A 16,612-nucleotide genomic window follows, 5' to 3' on the forward strand; every position below is an offset into this window, starting at 1 on the left:
CGAGTCTGAGGGAGGTGGTGCAGCAGAGTGTGGACCTCCTGAAGAACAAAGATCTCATCACGGTGACGGCTCAAAGTCTGCAGGTCACCAAGCTGGGTAGAGCTACCTTTAAAGGTGAGTCTGTCTCTTACTGACAGGTAGAGCTACCTTTAAAGGTGAGTCTGTCTCTTATTGACAGGTAGAGCTACCTTTAAAGGTGAGTCTGTCTCTTACTGACAGGTAGAGCTACCTTTAAAGGTGAGTCTGTCTCTTACTGACAGGTAGAGCTACCTTTAAAGGTGAGTCTGTCTCTTACTGACAGGTAGAGCTACCTTTAAAGGTGAGTCTGTCTCTTACTGACAGGTAGAGCTACCTTTAAAGGTGAGTCTATCTCTTACTGGCAGGTAGAGCTACCTTTAAAGGTGAGTCTGTCTCTTTCTGACAGGTAGAGCTACCTTTAAAGGTGAGTCTGTCTCTTTCTGACAGGTAGAGCTACCTTTAAAGGTGAGTCTGTCTCTTTCTGGCAGGTAGAGCTACCTTTAAAGGTGAGTCTATCTCTTACTGGCAGGTAGAGCTACCTTTAAAGGTGAGTCTGTCTCTTACTGACAGGTAGAGCTACCTTTTAAAGGTGAGTCTGTCTCTTACTGACAGGTAGAGCTACCTTTAAAGGTGAGTCTATCTCTTACTGGCAGGTAGAGCTACCTTTAAAGGTGAGTCTATCTCTTACTGACAGGTAGAGCTACCTTTAAAGGTGAGTCTGTCTCTTTCTGGCAGGTAGAGCTACCTTTAAAGGTGAGTCTGTCTCTTACTGACAGGTAGAGCTACCTTTAAAGGTGAGTCTGTCTCTTTCTGACAGGTAGAGCTACCTTTAAAGGTGAGTCTATCTCTTACTGACAGGTAGAGCTACCTTTAAAGGTGAGTCTGTCTCTTACTGACAGGTAGAGCTACCTTTAAAGGTGAGTCTGTCTCTTACTGACAGGTAGAGCTACCTATAAAGGTGAGTCTGTCTCTTACTGACAGGTAGAGCTACCTTTAAAGGTGAGTCTGTCTCTTACTGGCAGGTAGAGCTACCTTTAAAGGTGAGTCTGTCTCTTACTGACAGGTAGAGCTACCTTTAAAGGTGAGTCTATCTCTTACTGACAGGTAGAGCTACCTTTAAAGGTGAGTCTGTCTCTTTCTGGCAGGTAGAGCTACCTTTAAAGGTGAGTCTGTCTCTTACTGACAGGTAGAGCTACCTTTAAAGGTGAGTCTGTCTCTTACTGACAGGTAGAGCTACCTTTAAAGGTGAGTCTGTCTCTTACTGGCAGGTAGAGCTACCTTTAAAGGTGAGTCTATCTCTTACTGGCAGGTAGAGCTACCTTTAAAGGTGAGTCTGTCTCTTTCTGGCAGGTAGAGCTACCTTTAAAGGTGAGTCTATCTCTTACTGGCAGGTAGAGCTACCTTTAAAGGTGAGTCTGTCTCTTACTGACAGGTAGAGCTACCTTTAAAGGTGAGTCTGTCTCTTACTGACAGGTAGAGCTACCTTTAAAGGTGAGTCTGTCTCTTACTGGCAGGTAGAGCTACCTTTAAAGGTGAGTCTATCTCTTACTGACAGGTAGAGCTACCTTTAAAGGTGAGTCTGTCTCTTTCTGGCAGGTAGAGCTACCTTTAAAGGTGAGTCTGTCTCTTACTGACAGGTAGAGCTACCTTTAAAGGTGAGTCTGTCTCTTTCTGACAGGTAGAGCTACCTTTAAAGGTGAGTCTATCTCTTACTGACAGGTAGAGCTACCTTTAAAGGTGAGTCTGTCTCTTACTGACAGGTAGAGCTACCTTTAAAGGTGAGTCTGTCTCTTACTGACAGGTAGAGCTACCTTTAAAGGTGAGTCTGTCTCTTACTGACAGGTAGAGCTACCTTTAAAGGTGAGTCTGTCTCTTTCTGACAGGTAGAGCTACCTTTAAAGGTGAGTCTATCTCTTACTGACAGGTAGAGCTACCTTTAAAGGTGAGTCTGTCTCTTACTGACAGGTAGAGCTACCTTTAAAGGTGAGTCTGTCTCTTACTGACAGGTAGAGCTACCTTTAAAGGTGAGTCTGTCTCTTACTGACAGGTAGAGCTACCTTTAAAGGTGAGTCTATCTCTTACTGGCAGGTAGAGCTACCTTTAAAGGTGAGTCTATCTCTTACTGACAGGTAGAGCTACCTTTAAAGGTGAGTCTGTCTCTTTCTGGCAGGTAGAGCTACCTTTAAAGGTGAGTCTGTCTCTTATTGACAGGTAGAGCTACCTTTAAAGGTGAGTCTGTCTCTTTCTGGCAGGTAGAGCTACCTTTAAAGGTGAGTCTGTCTCTTACTGACAGGTAGAGCTACCTTTAAAGGTGAGTCTGTCTCTTTCTGACAGGTAGAGCTACCTTTAAAGGTGAGTCTGTCTCTTTCTGACAGGTAGAGCTACCTTTAAAGGTGAGTCTGTCTCTTTCTGGCAGGTAGAGCTACCTTTAAAGGTGAGTCTATCTCTTACTGGCAGGTAGAGCTACCTTTAAAGGTGAGTCTGTCTCTTACTGACAGGTAGAGCTACCTTTAAAGGTGAGTCTGTCTCTTACTGACAGGTAGAGCTACCTTTAAAGGTGAGTCTGTCTCTTACTGGCAGGTAGAGCTACCTTTAAAGGTGAGTCTATCTCTTACTGACAGGTAGAGCTACCTTTAAAGGTGAGTCTGTCTCTTTCTGGCAGGTAGAGCTACCTTTAAAGGTGAGTCTGTCTCTTACTGACAGGTAGAGCTACCTTTAAAGGTGAGTCTGTCTCTTTCTGACAGGTAGAGCTACCTTTAAAGGTGAGTCTATCTCTTACTGACAGGTAGAGCTACCTTTAAAGGTGAGTCTGTCTCTTACTGACAGGTAGAGCTACCTTTAAAGGTGAGTCTGTCTCTTACTGACAGGTAGAGCTACCTTTAAAGGTGAGTCTGTCTCTTACTGACAGGTAGAGCTACCTTTAAAGGTGAGTCTGTCTCTTTCTGACAGGTAGAGCTACCTTTAAAGGTGAGTCTATCTCTTACTGACAGGTAGAGCTACCTTTAAAGGTGAGTCTGTCTCTTACTGACAGGTAGAGCTACCTTTAAAGGTGAGTCTGTCTCTTACTGACAGGTAGAGCTACCTTTAAAGGTGAGTCTGTCTCTTACTGACAGGTAGAGCTACCTTTAAAGGTGAGTCTATCTCTTACTGGCAGGTAGAGCTACCTTTAAAGGTGAGTCTATCTCTTACTGACAGGTAGAGCTACCTTTAAAGGTGAGTCTGTCTCTTTCTGGCAGGTAGAGCTACCTTTAAAGGTGAGTCTGTCTCTTACTGACAGGTAGAGCTACCTTTAAAGGTGAGTCTGTCTCTTTCTGACAGGTAGAGCTACCGTTTAAAGGTGAGTCTATCTCTTACTGACAGGTAGAGCTACCTTTAAAGGTGAGTCTGTCTCTTACTGACAGGTAGAGCTACCTTTAAAGGTGAGTCTGTCTCTTTCTGACAGGTAGAGCTACCTTTAAAGGTGAGTCTGTCTCTTACTGACAGGTAGAGCTACCTTTAAAGGTGATATATATATCATTGATAGTGATATATATATATATATATTTTAATAACTGTTGGATGGATTGTCATGAAATCTTGTCCACACATTCATGTTCCTGTCAGGATGAATCCTACTGACTTTTTATTCAGAAGCTCCATGATCAGAAAAATAAAAGAATGACCAGAATACATAAATGAGTAATAGTTAGTTAGGCTGGTGAAAGTTAAATAAGTTATTATATTTTTTACCAGCTAATTTCAGGTTATGTTTTATTCTTTTTTTAATCAATATTATCATTAATTTATTGTTTATTCTGTATTCAGTTGACTGTCTGCTAATCTTTTACCAAAGTGGTTCATCATTCAGGATGAACTGTAATAACTTTATTGATCACCAGGTCAACATGTTAATCACCAGATACCTGCAGAACTAAACCATTGATCAGCTGGACTCTGTTGCCAGTTACCTTCATGCAGATGTTTGACTCCTCAGGCTCAGTGGACCTGACCTACAGTGACGTTCTGTACAAAGACCTCTCTAAAGGTCTGGAGGGTCTGCTGCTCAACAGCTGCCTCCACCTGGTCTACCTGGTCACGCCCTACGACATGATCGCACAGTGCAGGCCGGACTGGATGGTGTTCTTCAGACAGGTAACGGTCACTGATGGACTTTATGACCTCACCTTCCTCTTAGACCTGAGTCACTAACCATCGTTCTTCTGTTGTAGTTCACTCTGCTGACGGCTGCAGAGCAGAAGATGTCTGCAGCCGTCGGAGTACCGGAGAGTTTCATAGCTAGAAAAGCTGCAGGACAGACGGTGAGAAAGGTGAGAAACTACCGGAACATGGAGGTGGAGGTGGTGTTGTTTCAGACCGTGAACATGTTGTTGTTGTTGTTGTTGTTTCAGACCGTGAACATGTTGTTGTTGTTGTTGTTGTTTCAGACCGTGAACATGTTGTTGTTGTTGTTGTTTCAGACCGTGAACATGTTGTTGTTGTTGTTGTTGTTGTTGTTGTTTCAGACCGTGAACATGTTGTTGTTGTTGTTTCAGACCGTGAACATGTTGTTGTTGTTGTTTCAGACCGTAAACATGTTGTTGTTGTTGTTTCAGACCGTGAACATGTTGTTGTTGTTGTTGTTTCGGACCATAAACATGTTGTTGTTGTTGTTTCAGACCGTGAACATGTTGTTGTTGTTGTTGTTTCAGACCGTGAACATGTTGTTGTTGTTGTTTCAGACCGTGAACATGTTGTTGTTGTTGTTGTTTCAGACCGTAAACATGTTGTTGTTGTTGTTTCAGACCGTGAACATGGAGGTGGTGGGTCGGATGTATCTGGCTCTGGTTCTCTTCTCTCTGCTGAAGGAGACTAACTTGTGGAGCGTAGCCGATCGCTTCCAGCTGAGTCGAGGATTCATTCAGAGTTTACTGAGCTCCTCTTCAGCCTTCTGCTCCTGTGTGCTGCACTTCACTGAGGTATCATATGAAAATACACAGATCATAGAATGTGTCTCATAGACTGGTCTCAGGTCTACTGAGGACCATAATAGTACTTCCTGTCTGTCCATCAGGAGCTGGAGGAGTTGTGGCCGTTCAGAGCTCTTCTGACTGAGCTGACCACAAGGTTGAGCTACTGTGTGACCTCTGAACTCATCCCTCTGATGGAGGTGGCTGGAGTGATGGAGGTCAGTGTGTGGGGGCGGGGCATATTCTGAGTAGAACAGCTTTTATATTTATATTTATATTTACATATACACATATATTTATATTTATATTTACATATACACATATATTTATATCTATATATATTTACATATAAACATATATTTATATCTATATATATTTACATATATTTATATCTATATATATTTACATATAAACACATATTTATATCTATATATATTTACATATACACATATATTTATATCTGTATATATTTACATATAAACACATATTTATATCTGTATATATTTACATATACACATATATTTATATTTACATATACACATATATTTATATTTATATTTACATATAAACATATATTTATATCTATATATATTTACATATAAACATATATTTATATCTATATATATTTACATATAAACATATATTTATATCTATATATATTTACATATAAACACATATTTATATCTATATATATTTACATATACACATATATTTATATCTGTATATATTTACATATAAACACATATTTATATCTGTATATATTTACATATACACACATATTTATATCTGTATATATTTACATATACACAGATATTTATATCTGTATATATTTACATATAAACACATATTTATATCTATATATATTTACATATAAACACATATTTATATCTATATATATTTACATATACACACATATTTATATCTGTATATATTTACATATAAACACATATTTATATCTGTATATATTTACATATACACACATATTTATATCTATATATATTTACATATAAACACATATTTATATCTATATATATTTACATATAAACACATATTTATATCTATATATATTTACATATACACACATATTTATATCTATATATATTTACATATACACACATATTTATATCTATATATATTTACATATAAACACATATTTATATCTATATATATTTACATATACACACATATTTATATCTATATATATTTACATATAAACACATATTTATATCTATATATATTTACATATAAACACATATTTATATCTGTATATATTTACATATAAACACATATTTATATCTGTATATATTTACATATAAACACATATTTATATCTGTATATATTTACATATAAACACATGTATTCCTCTCCAGTCCAGAGCGAAGCAGCTCTATAACGCCGGCTACAGAACGCTGACTCACCTGGCGAACGCAGACCCGTCCGTTCTCTCCGACACGATAGAACACCTGTTCAAGAAACAAGCCAATCAGATCGTAGCCTCGGCTAGAGTGAGTGTTCCCCGTCGTCACGGGTACTACGATGACCTCACGTTGTAATATGTTAATGAGCGTGTGTGTGTGTGTGTGTGTGTGTGTGTGTGTGTGTGTGTGTGTGTGTGTGTGTGTGCGTGTGCGTGTGCGTGTGCGTGTGCGTGTGCGTGTGCGTGTGCGTGTGCGTGTGTGTGTGTGTGTGTGTGCGTGTGCGTGTGCGTGTGCGTGTGTGTCAGATGTTGCTCAGCCTGTGTGTGTGTGTGTGTTCCAGATGTTGCTCAGCCTGTGTGTGTGTGTGTGTGTGTGTTCCAGATGTTGCTCAGCCTGTGTGTGTGTGTGTGTGTGTGTTCCAGATGTTGCTCAGCCTGTGTGTGTGTGTGTGTGTGTGTTCCAGATGTTGCTCAGCCTGTGTGTGTGTGTGTTCCAGATGTTGCTCAGCCTGTGTGTGTGTGTGTGTGTATTCCAGATGTTGCTCAGCCTGTGTGTGTGTGTGTGTGTTCCAGATGTTGCTCAGCCTGTGTGTGTGTGTGTGTGTTCCAGATGTTGCTCCGTCAGAGAGCTTCAGCTCTTCAGGACGAGGTAGACGAGCTGCTGATGAAACCTTCAGATCAGCCGACGGCTGAAACACGACTCCTCGTCTGAGTTCTTTGTTCCTTTGTTCAGTATTATTCTCTTTGTTTGTGTTTTACTGTTTGAATTGTTATTAAAATAATGAACAACAAGGACTCGACGTGTCGTCTCCATGACTATCAGAGGACTCAACACGAGGTCCTCTGGTTGATTCTTTGCTGCTTTTGTCCGTCGATATAAAATATTATATTTTATTTATATCTTTAGGTCTGAAGATGAATTCATTTTCGTTAGATTTAAACTCTGTAAAAGTGGAAAATAATAATAATACAGTATTTAGTGTTTTTATAGAGTTTTAGGACACAGTGATGTCACAGAGATGGAGGTGATGATGTCACACCTGACCGGTGATGTCACAGGAAGTTCACCTGCACAAAGACTCCGTTTATGGTTTTATTACTAGACGTGGAAGAAGTACTCTGATCTTTTACTGCAGTAAAAGTACTAATACCTCAGTGAGGAAATACTCTGATACAAGTACAAGTGCTGCATTCAAAAAGTAATGTGTAAAAAAAACTCCCCTCTATAAGTACTACCCTGATCCTCTGAGTACTTCCTGTACTGGTGTTTCTGTCTCTGGTTAAAGGAGACTCTTCTCTGTTCAACACGTGTGTGAATCTCTTTAGATGAAAGTAAATGACTGTGATGTACTCAGTACTCTGTACTCTGTACTCTGTACTCAGTATTGTATAGTATTCAGTATGATATATACAGTATTACATTAATGCGTTCATCACTTTAATGACTTCATATCATCTTTAATATTACATTTATTAGTGGATTAATAATCTGAATCTGTAAAGTAACTAAAGCTGTCCGATCAATAAAAGTACAATATTTACCTCTGAGATGTAGAAGTATATGGAAGTACTCAAGTAAAGTACCTCAATACAATACTTGAGTTACTTTAAAAATGCAGCGGTGGAAAGTATTTAAGTACAATAACCCCAGTACTCTACTTCAGTACATTTGTAAGGTACTTTTTAGATTTCCTGCTTCTTTATACTTCTATTCAACTTTATCTTCAGAGGTACATGTTGTACTTTCAACAGTAGTACACATTCAGATTATTACATTTCATGATAACCCATCAACAGTATTACATCATTAATACTAAAGCAGTGATCTGTACTTTGGGTACTTTAATATGATTCTTAAGTACATTTTGTCTCTAAAATACTTCTGTACTTTTACTTTAGTGTACTTTTGACTGCTGGGCTTTACCTCGTGATGTAGTACTTTATACTTCAGTACTGTGAAGGTATGACCTGATGTAGTACTTTATAGTTCAGTACTGTGAAGGTATGACCTGATGTAGTACTTTATACTTCAGTACTGTGAAGGTATGAACTGATGTAGTACTTTATACTTCAGTACTGTGAAGGTATGACCTGATGTAGTACTTTATACTACTAAAAGTAGATCCGGCTCAGTGTGAACAGTCCATGCGGAAGAAGGTCGCTGGTCTCCGGCTGTGAAACAGGAAGTGTCGGAGCTCCAAACCGTCTTCATGGAGTCCGCTGGTCTGCTGCTGGTCCTGGTCCTCTGGAGCCAGACCACTGGATCCAGAGTCCAGCTCATCAGAGACCCGGACCGGAACTCTTCTGCCGTGGAGCTGGATCTCTCCGCGGTGATCCGCCGCGTGGACCGACGCTTTCTGTCTGTGACCATCGACGCGAGTCTGTCGTCAGAGGAGAAGTTCATGTCCCTGTTGAGGTGCGTGTGTGTCGGCGTCCGCTGCTCCGCGACGAGCCGCTGAATCAGGCGGTTCATAAAGGACGTTTAATAATATAAAATATATTAATACAGATGTTTATTTAATAGTACAGATGTTTAATTTAATGATACAGATGTTTATTTAATAATACAGATGTTTAATTTAATGATACAGATGTTTATTTAATAATACAGATGTTTAATTTAATGATACAGATGTTTATTTAATAATACAGATGTTTAATTTAATGATACAGATGTTTATTTAATAATACAGATGTTTAATTTAATGATACAGATGTTTATTTAATGATACAGATGTTTAATTTAATAATAAAGGACGTTTAATAATATAAAATATATTAATACAGATGTTTAATTTAATGATACAGATGTTTATTTAATAATACAGATGTTTAATTTAATGATACAGATGTTTATTTAATAATACAGATGTTTAATTTAATAGTACAGATGTTTATTTAATGATACAGATGTTTAATTTAATAATAAAGGACGTTTAATAATATAAAATATATTAATACAGATGTTTAATTTAATGATACAGATGTTTATTTAATAATACAGATGTTTAATTTAATGATACAGATGTTTATTTAATAATACAGATGTTTATTTAATGATACAGATGTTTATTTAATGATACAGATGTTTATTTAATGATACAGATGTTTATTTAATGATACAGATGTTTATTTAATGATACAGATGTTTATTTAATAATACAGATGTTTATTTAATAATACAGATGTTTATTTAATGATACAGATGTTTATTTAATAATACAGATGTTTATTTAATGATACAGATGTTTATTTAATAATACAGATGTTTATTTAATGATACAGATGTTTAATTTTGTTCCACTTTCATGTTCTCTGATCTCTTAACTTCCTTCAAAGTCGATTAAATCCTAAAATCCTCTCAACGTTAATATTAATAACATTAATAATAATTAACATTAATTAATTATTAATATGTAAATGAGCTCAGAGGAAAACATGTTTTTAAAAAGAGTTTAAAATCTCTGAGCTTCAGTCAAACATTGAACAATGATGTCATCAGGTCACCTGACGAGATTTAAATACTCAGGTACTTGTACTTCATGTGAGTACAGTTACATGTATGTATGTATTTGATGTATTTAAACTGCGTATTTATGATTCATCACTGAACTAAAAACAGCAGAACATCATTGAACTGATTGATCTCTGGTGTTGTTTGTTACCTCGTTCAGCCTTCAATGGTGGATGAATAACTGCGTCTTCCTCTCAGTCCACGATGATTTATTCATATCTTGTATTCTTCACGAGCTTAATATTCAGAAGTTCAGTATTCATAATAACTCATATTTGTTGTTTCGTCCTCTCAGCTCTCCAAAGATCAGGACTCTGGCCAAAGCTTTGAGTCCCTGTTTCCTGAGGTTTGGAGGGACGAGACAAGACTTCATGGTCTTCAGCCCTCAGAGGTCTCATCAGGACTCTGGTTCCTCTGAAGGTCCCACCAGGTTCCTCTGAATATTACTGCAGTCAGCTTTAATGTAATATAATGTACGATCTACATATCTCAATAATCCTGTGAGTAGATGGGTCGTGTGATCAGACGGAGCTTCCTTCGTGGCTCGAGGACAAACTGAAGAAGGACTGGACCCAACAACAGCTGATCCTGATCAGAGAAGACCTGCAGAGCAAGTACAGCAGAGTGAAGTTCACAGGTACCCTCAGCATGTTCTTCTGAAGCTCACGTGTTGTGATCCGAGTGACGAATGAAGCTTTTAAAGGATCCACGTAGAGACTCGTCTGCTTTTCTTCTTCGTTCATAAACTGTTGAAACAAACCTTTTATCAGGAGTCCCTCGAGGCTCAACACCTGGACCTGCTGGTTACTGATGTACTTTTACTGCAGTAGTACAGTATTAATACTTGTACTGCAGTAAAGGGTCTGAGTACTTGTCCTCTGGTCTCAGAGTACACCGTGGACCTCCTGAACTCCTTCTCTAACTGCTCTGGGATGGATCTGATCTTCGGGCTGAACGCTCTGCTTAGAACCGCCGACAACATCTGGAACAGCAGCAACGCCGCCTCGCTGCTGAAGTACTGCGAGTCCAGACGGTACCGCATGTCCTGGGAGCTCGGCAACGGTACGCGAACAGGACAACGTGTATATATATATATGTATATATACATATATATATATACATATATGTATATTAAGTAATAATGAAACCCTGTGGTCTCTCTGAGGTTCGACTTCCCTCTGTTTTTATTGGCTGTGTTTTTATTGGCTGTGTTTTTATTGGCTGTGTTTTTATTGGCTGTGTTTTTATTGGCTGTGAGGCTTTTTCTGACCTCGGTGTGCAAACAGGAAGTGACATCATGTTACGTCATCTGTCTGGTGAAACAGTATCAGGAAGTGAACCATCAGATCTGTGATCTGTTTCGTCGTCAGAACCCAACAGCTTCCAGAAGAAGGCCGGGATCCGAGTGGACGGGCATCAGCTGGGACGAGACTTCACTCGTCTCAGAGAGATGATGTCACGATCCAGATTCTACCGCGACGCCGGTTTGTTTGGGCCGGACGTGGGTCAGCCTCGAGACCACGGGGCCGACGTCCTGGAGGGGTGAGAGGTCGTCACCGCAGAGTCCATAAACCCGACATTTCAGACAGCAATTCTTCAATTATCAACAATAATTCTAACAACAATAATAATAATAGTTTGTTTGTTGTTGTTTCTGCTGCAGGTTCCTTCAGACCGGAGCCGAGGCCGTAGACGCCTTTACCTGGCACCAGTGAGTCCACCTCCACGCTAACCCACAGGACAATATACACACTGTGGACTCAGTGGGTACTTTATAAAGTACACACTGACTGTGTACTCAGTGGGTACTTTATAAAGTACACGTCACACACACACACACACACACACACACACACACACACACACACACACACTCCATTTACTTCCACTTTTGGTATGTTACCAAATCCTTCCCTTATTGTTTATTGAAGAAAGTTTATGTGGAGCAATATGTTGAAGAGAAAGCGTTTATATACTGTATATATACAGTATATATACAGTATATATACTGTATATATACTGTATATATACAGTATATATACTGTATATTTACTGTATATATACAGTATATATACTGTATATATACAGTATATATACTGTATATATACAGTAAATTCACGTTGTTTTTATTGCTCCATGTGTGTGAATATTAAACTCTTCATTCCTTCACTCTGTCCTGTTTCCTAGTTACTACGTGAACGGCAGAGACACGTCTTTGGAGGATTTTCTGGATCCTAAAGTTCTCGACACTCTGGCCTTAAAGACCAAAGAAGTCCTGAAGGTGATAATGTGCAGAAGTAGACGCTCAGTGTTTGATGTGAGTCACACAAAGACATTAAAGCGGATGTTTTCTGCTCCGGGTTAGATGGTGAAGCCGGTTTCTCCTGATAAACCGGTTTGGCTCGGAGAGACGAGCTCAGCGTACGGAGGAGGAGCTGCTGGTCTGTCGGACACGTTCGTCGCAGGATTCATGTGAGTTTATTCTTCATGTCTTTAAGTAAAACCTTAAAGAAGACTGAGTCCAAATCACGTCACGGCCGAGTTCAGAGGCCAAAAAGACGCAGAAGGTGAACATTCAGTTGGAGGTGAAATAATAGTTAAATTTGTCAATTAGTCGTTTGACTGAAAGTTAAGCAGAAACGGTTTTAATAACTAATTATTTGGGACGAACGAGTTGCAGCTTTTCAGACGTGAATGTTTGCTGTTTTGTTGTGTCTTCTATGGTAATAAATGACATATCTCTGTGTGTTTGACTGTTTTAAAGACGTCACATTGCAGCTCCACATTCAGAAGGATGAGTTGAAGTATAACTTAAATCAACTCTGTTCAGTTATTTAAAAAAGAACTGAACAGTTTGAAACAGGAAACTACTGAAATTTACCCAAATGTTGCATTATTTGATCAACTTGTGATCAGAGAGCTACTGTCTAAAACAAGGAGCTCCATTTGCTCTAAAAACTGTTGCTTGATTATCTTAAACAGGAGGGTCGTGGTCTCTCAGGAGGTTTACGTGTAGTTTATTGAGTTTACTAATTACCCAGCAGCCCCATGGTTTACTAATTACCCAGCAGCCCTCTGCTCTCATGACAAAACTTAAAGCTACTCACTCACACACATGTTTCTGTATCACGTTCACATGTGTCAGAGTTATTAAAACATGTTTCTGTGTTATTTCTGTTTCTGTTTTTAACACATCTCTTAGTGTCATTAACACACATTTATATATTGTTAACACATGTTAGTGTTATTAACATGTTTCTATGTTATTAACACGTTTCAGTGTTATTATTACATATTTATGTGTTATTAGCTCATGTTTCAGTGTTATTAACACGTGTCAGTGTTATTACATATGTATGTGTTATTAGCTCATGTTTCAGTGTTATTAGCTCATGTTTCAGTGTTATTAACACGTGTCAGTGTTATTACATATGTATGTGTTATTAGCTCATGTTTCAGTGTTATTAGCTCATGTTTCAGTGTTATTAACACATGTCAGTGTTATTACATATGTATGTGTTATTAGCTCATGTTTCAGTGTTATTAGCTCATGTTTCAGTGTTATTAACACGTGTCAGTGTTATTACATATGTATGTGTTATTAGCTCATGTTTCAGTGTTATTAACACGTGTCAGTGTTATTACATATGTATGTGTTATTAGCTCATGTTTCAGTGTTATTAACACGTGTCAGTGTTATTACATATGTATGTGTTATTAGCTCATGTTTCAGTGTTATTAACACGTGTCAGTGTTATTACATATGTATGTGTTATTAGCTCATGTTTCAGTGTTATTAGCTCATGATTCAGTGCTGTGACTTTACCTGTCTACAGGTGGTTGGATAAACTGGGCTTGGCAGCCAGACTGGGTCTGGATGTTGTGATGCGGCAGGTGTTCATTGGCTCTGGGAGTTATCACCTGGTGGATGAAAACCTGGATCCTCTTCCTGTGAGATGCTTTATAACTTCATAACTTCAGTTTATAGCAACAGTTTAACATTACATATGTAACCCTTTCAACAATAACTACTAATATAATTACTCAAGTTTAGTACTGAGGTGCATTTTTAAATGTTCAATTACATTTATTTGACAACTTAAGTTACAATTTATTGACAGATTGAACATCTAATAATGTGTGATGATCCTATTAAATGAGATTAATTATTAGATTAAACTAATGTCTTGTTGCCCAGTGAAACAATAGAAATGTTCTAAACATCATTATAACTTAAATCTGCATCATGTAGGTTTATTAAGTCTTGTTGGTTGTTTGCTAACATGTGAGTCAGCTATCGTCACATGACCATAGCGTGTCAGGTGACGTGTTGTCAGCTTGTTTCCTAAATGATGACCTGTGACCTGTGACCTCTCTCAGGACTATTGGCTGTCTGTTCTCTACAAGAGACTCGTTGGTCCGGAGGTTTTGAAAGTTGGGTTTTCCGGCGTTGCTCAGAGGAACAGAGTGAGACTTTATCTGCACTGTGCCAACAAGAAGAGGTGCTCCAGCTTCAACATTTCATATCAGTGTTTCTGCCTGTGACGTCATGTGCTGACTCGTGTATTTACTCCTGTATAGTTACAGAGGCGGAGCCGTCACGTTGATTTCTATGAACCTCGGTCAGAAGCCGGCCAGCATCTCTGTTCCTGCTGTCGTCTCCTCAAACACAGTCGAGGCGTTTGTCCTCCAGTCCGACCAGCCAGGGAAGGAGGGGCTCTACTCCAGGTGATCAATACGTCCATTGACCTTCATCAATACGTCCATTGACCTTCATCAATACGTCCATTGACCTTCATCAATACGTCCATTGACCTTCATCAATACGTCCATTGATCTTCATCAATATGTCCATTGACCTTCATCAATACGTCCATTGACCTTCATCAATACATCCATTGACCTTCATCAATACGTCCATTGATCTTCATCAATACGTCCATTGACCTTCATCAATACGTCCATTGACCTTCATCAATACGTCCATTGATCTTCATCAATATGTCCATTGACCTTCATCAATACATCCATTGACCTTCATCAATACGTCCATTGACCTTCATCAATACATCCATTGACCTTCATCAATACATCCATTGACCTTCATCAATACGTCCATTGACCTTCATCAATACGTCCATTGACCTTCATCAATACGTCCATTGATCGTGTGTCATGTGGAAAGTCATGTTTCATCTGCTGCTTTTTTAAAGTCCAGTACTTGAGTTGAAGTACTTTGTGTTTGTGCTGCAGGTGTGTGAAGCTGAACGGAGACGTGTTGAAGATGGTGGACGATAAAACTCTTCCCGACCTTAAAGGAACTCGTCTTCCTCCGGCTGAACATCTGCAGCTTCCTGCTTTCTCTCTGAACTTCTTCGTCCTCACGGACGCTGCTGCTGCAGCCTGTATGTGACCCGTCAGGTGACTCCTCACCTGTCCTGGTACCGGCAGGTGCCTTACTGACATCACCTGTATGACATCACCTGTATGACATCACCTGTATGACATCACCTGTCCTGGTGCCGGCAGGTGAGACACTGAAAACTGTAAGCGGAGGTGGATTCTCTTCAAACATGACGATGATTCTGGAGTTTCTTATTTATAGAAAATATTGTCTTGTGTTAATAAAGTTTTTTTTGGTCTGATCTTCAGTTTTTCTGAAATCCTAAATTCACAGGCCATTGTACAATAACTGCTCCAGTACTCAGATCCTTTACTGCATTAAAAGTACTAATACACAGTATGAAAATACTCCACTACTAGTAAAGGTCAACACAAAACTGAACCACAAGTAACTAAATGCCGAAACTCTTTATTTCCGTGTTAAGATATTGAATAAGTTGATACGTTTTCCTTTTATTATTTGAGCAGAAACACTTTGATCTTTAATGTTTAATATTTTATTTCCGTCCTTTTCTTCTCCGTGTGTGATGATGTAACACAGAGATTTATAGTCCAGGTTTCCTGCAACGTCGATGTTCGACGACTGGAACATCTGCTTCACCTGCAATCATCAATAATATTAAATATATATACATATATATATTATGTTATAACTTAGAGCGTCATAATATCATAATCATTACTGCTGTGTGCCTCCCTGCCTGAGGGTGGTGCTGTGCTGAGCTAATGCACCACCACCTACAAATACAGCAGCTGTCTGAGAGAAGTGACCACGGTCTGGATCAAGAGGGACCCATCAGGTCCACTAGAGTCCACTAGAGTCCTGCAGAGTTCACCTTACATGGACAGGATGTAGAACTGTGGTTATCTGCAGGACGACGACTGAAGATCTAAACCTTATAAAGGGTTTCTATTTATAGAGTTTAACTTTAGAGGAAGATACATTAAAAAATAAATTACTTTTGTCATTTTAAAAAACGTTACTCTAAATCAAAAGAAACGCATGAGTTGATACAGAAACGTGATCTTTGAGTGAAGCTGCTTTTAAACACAGTTTGAAACACAGAGTGTGTGTGTGGCTCAGCGGACCGTGAACGTGGCGCATTAAATATCGCATTAAAAACTATACTACCCACAAACCTCCGCGGCGAGAACATGTAGTAAGGAAATCCGACAGCAAGCGGATTTCCTTACATGTTCTCGCCGCAGGGGTCTGTGGGTAGTGTAGTTTTCGGATTATTGTAATAATCCCACAGACAGGCAGGGGGGGGGGTTCCGAACGACACCTCTGATCACGATAGAGAAGCGCGAGCT

General features: G+C 38.9%; 2 protein-coding genes across 2 annotated transcripts in view; both read left to right on the forward strand.

Moving 5' to 3' along the window:
* Nucleotides 1–7,176, forward strand: part of helq (helicase, POLQ like) — a 14,447-nt gene extending 7,271 nt beyond the window's left edge. Inside the window, exons 13-19 of the mRNA XM_079179576.1 lie at nt 1–114; nt 3,992–4,149; nt 4,227–4,325; nt 4,800–4,973; nt 5,069–5,182; nt 6,335–6,469; nt 6,992–7,176. The exon at nt 1–114 is cut by the window's left edge and continues 82 nt beyond it. Coding sequence (XP_079035702.1) covers nt 1–114; nt 3,992–4,149; nt 4,227–4,325; nt 4,800–4,973; nt 5,069–5,182; nt 6,335–6,469; nt 6,992–7,093 — 896 coding nt within the window. The 3' untranslated portion in view covers nt 7,094–7,176. The remainder of the gene's footprint in view (nt 115–3,991; nt 4,150–4,226; nt 4,326–4,799; nt 4,974–5,068; nt 5,183–6,334; nt 6,470–6,991) is intronic.
* A 1,372-nt stretch (nt 7,177–8,548) lies between these two features.
* Nucleotides 8,549–15,546, forward strand: hpse (heparanase). The gene is made up of 12 exons (XM_079178659.1): nt 8,549–8,797; nt 10,191–10,315; nt 10,404–10,532; nt 10,784–10,957; nt 11,266–11,437; nt 11,559–11,606; nt 12,083–12,176; nt 12,261–12,367; nt 13,732–13,846; nt 14,276–14,397; nt 14,477–14,623; nt 15,149–15,546. Exons 1-12 carry the CDS (start codon nt 8,592–8,594, stop codon nt 15,306–15,308), a joined length of 1,599 nt encoding a protein of 532 aa, XP_079034785.1. The 5' UTR covers nt 8,549–8,591; the 3' UTR covers nt 15,309–15,546.
* Nucleotides 15,547–16,612: the final 1,066 nt, after the last annotated feature.

This window comes from Pholis gunnellus, assembly GCF_910591455.1.
Source record: "Pholis gunnellus genome assembly, chromosome: 18".
NCBI lineage: Eukaryota > Metazoa > Chordata > Actinopteri > Perciformes > Pholidae > Pholis > Pholis gunnellus.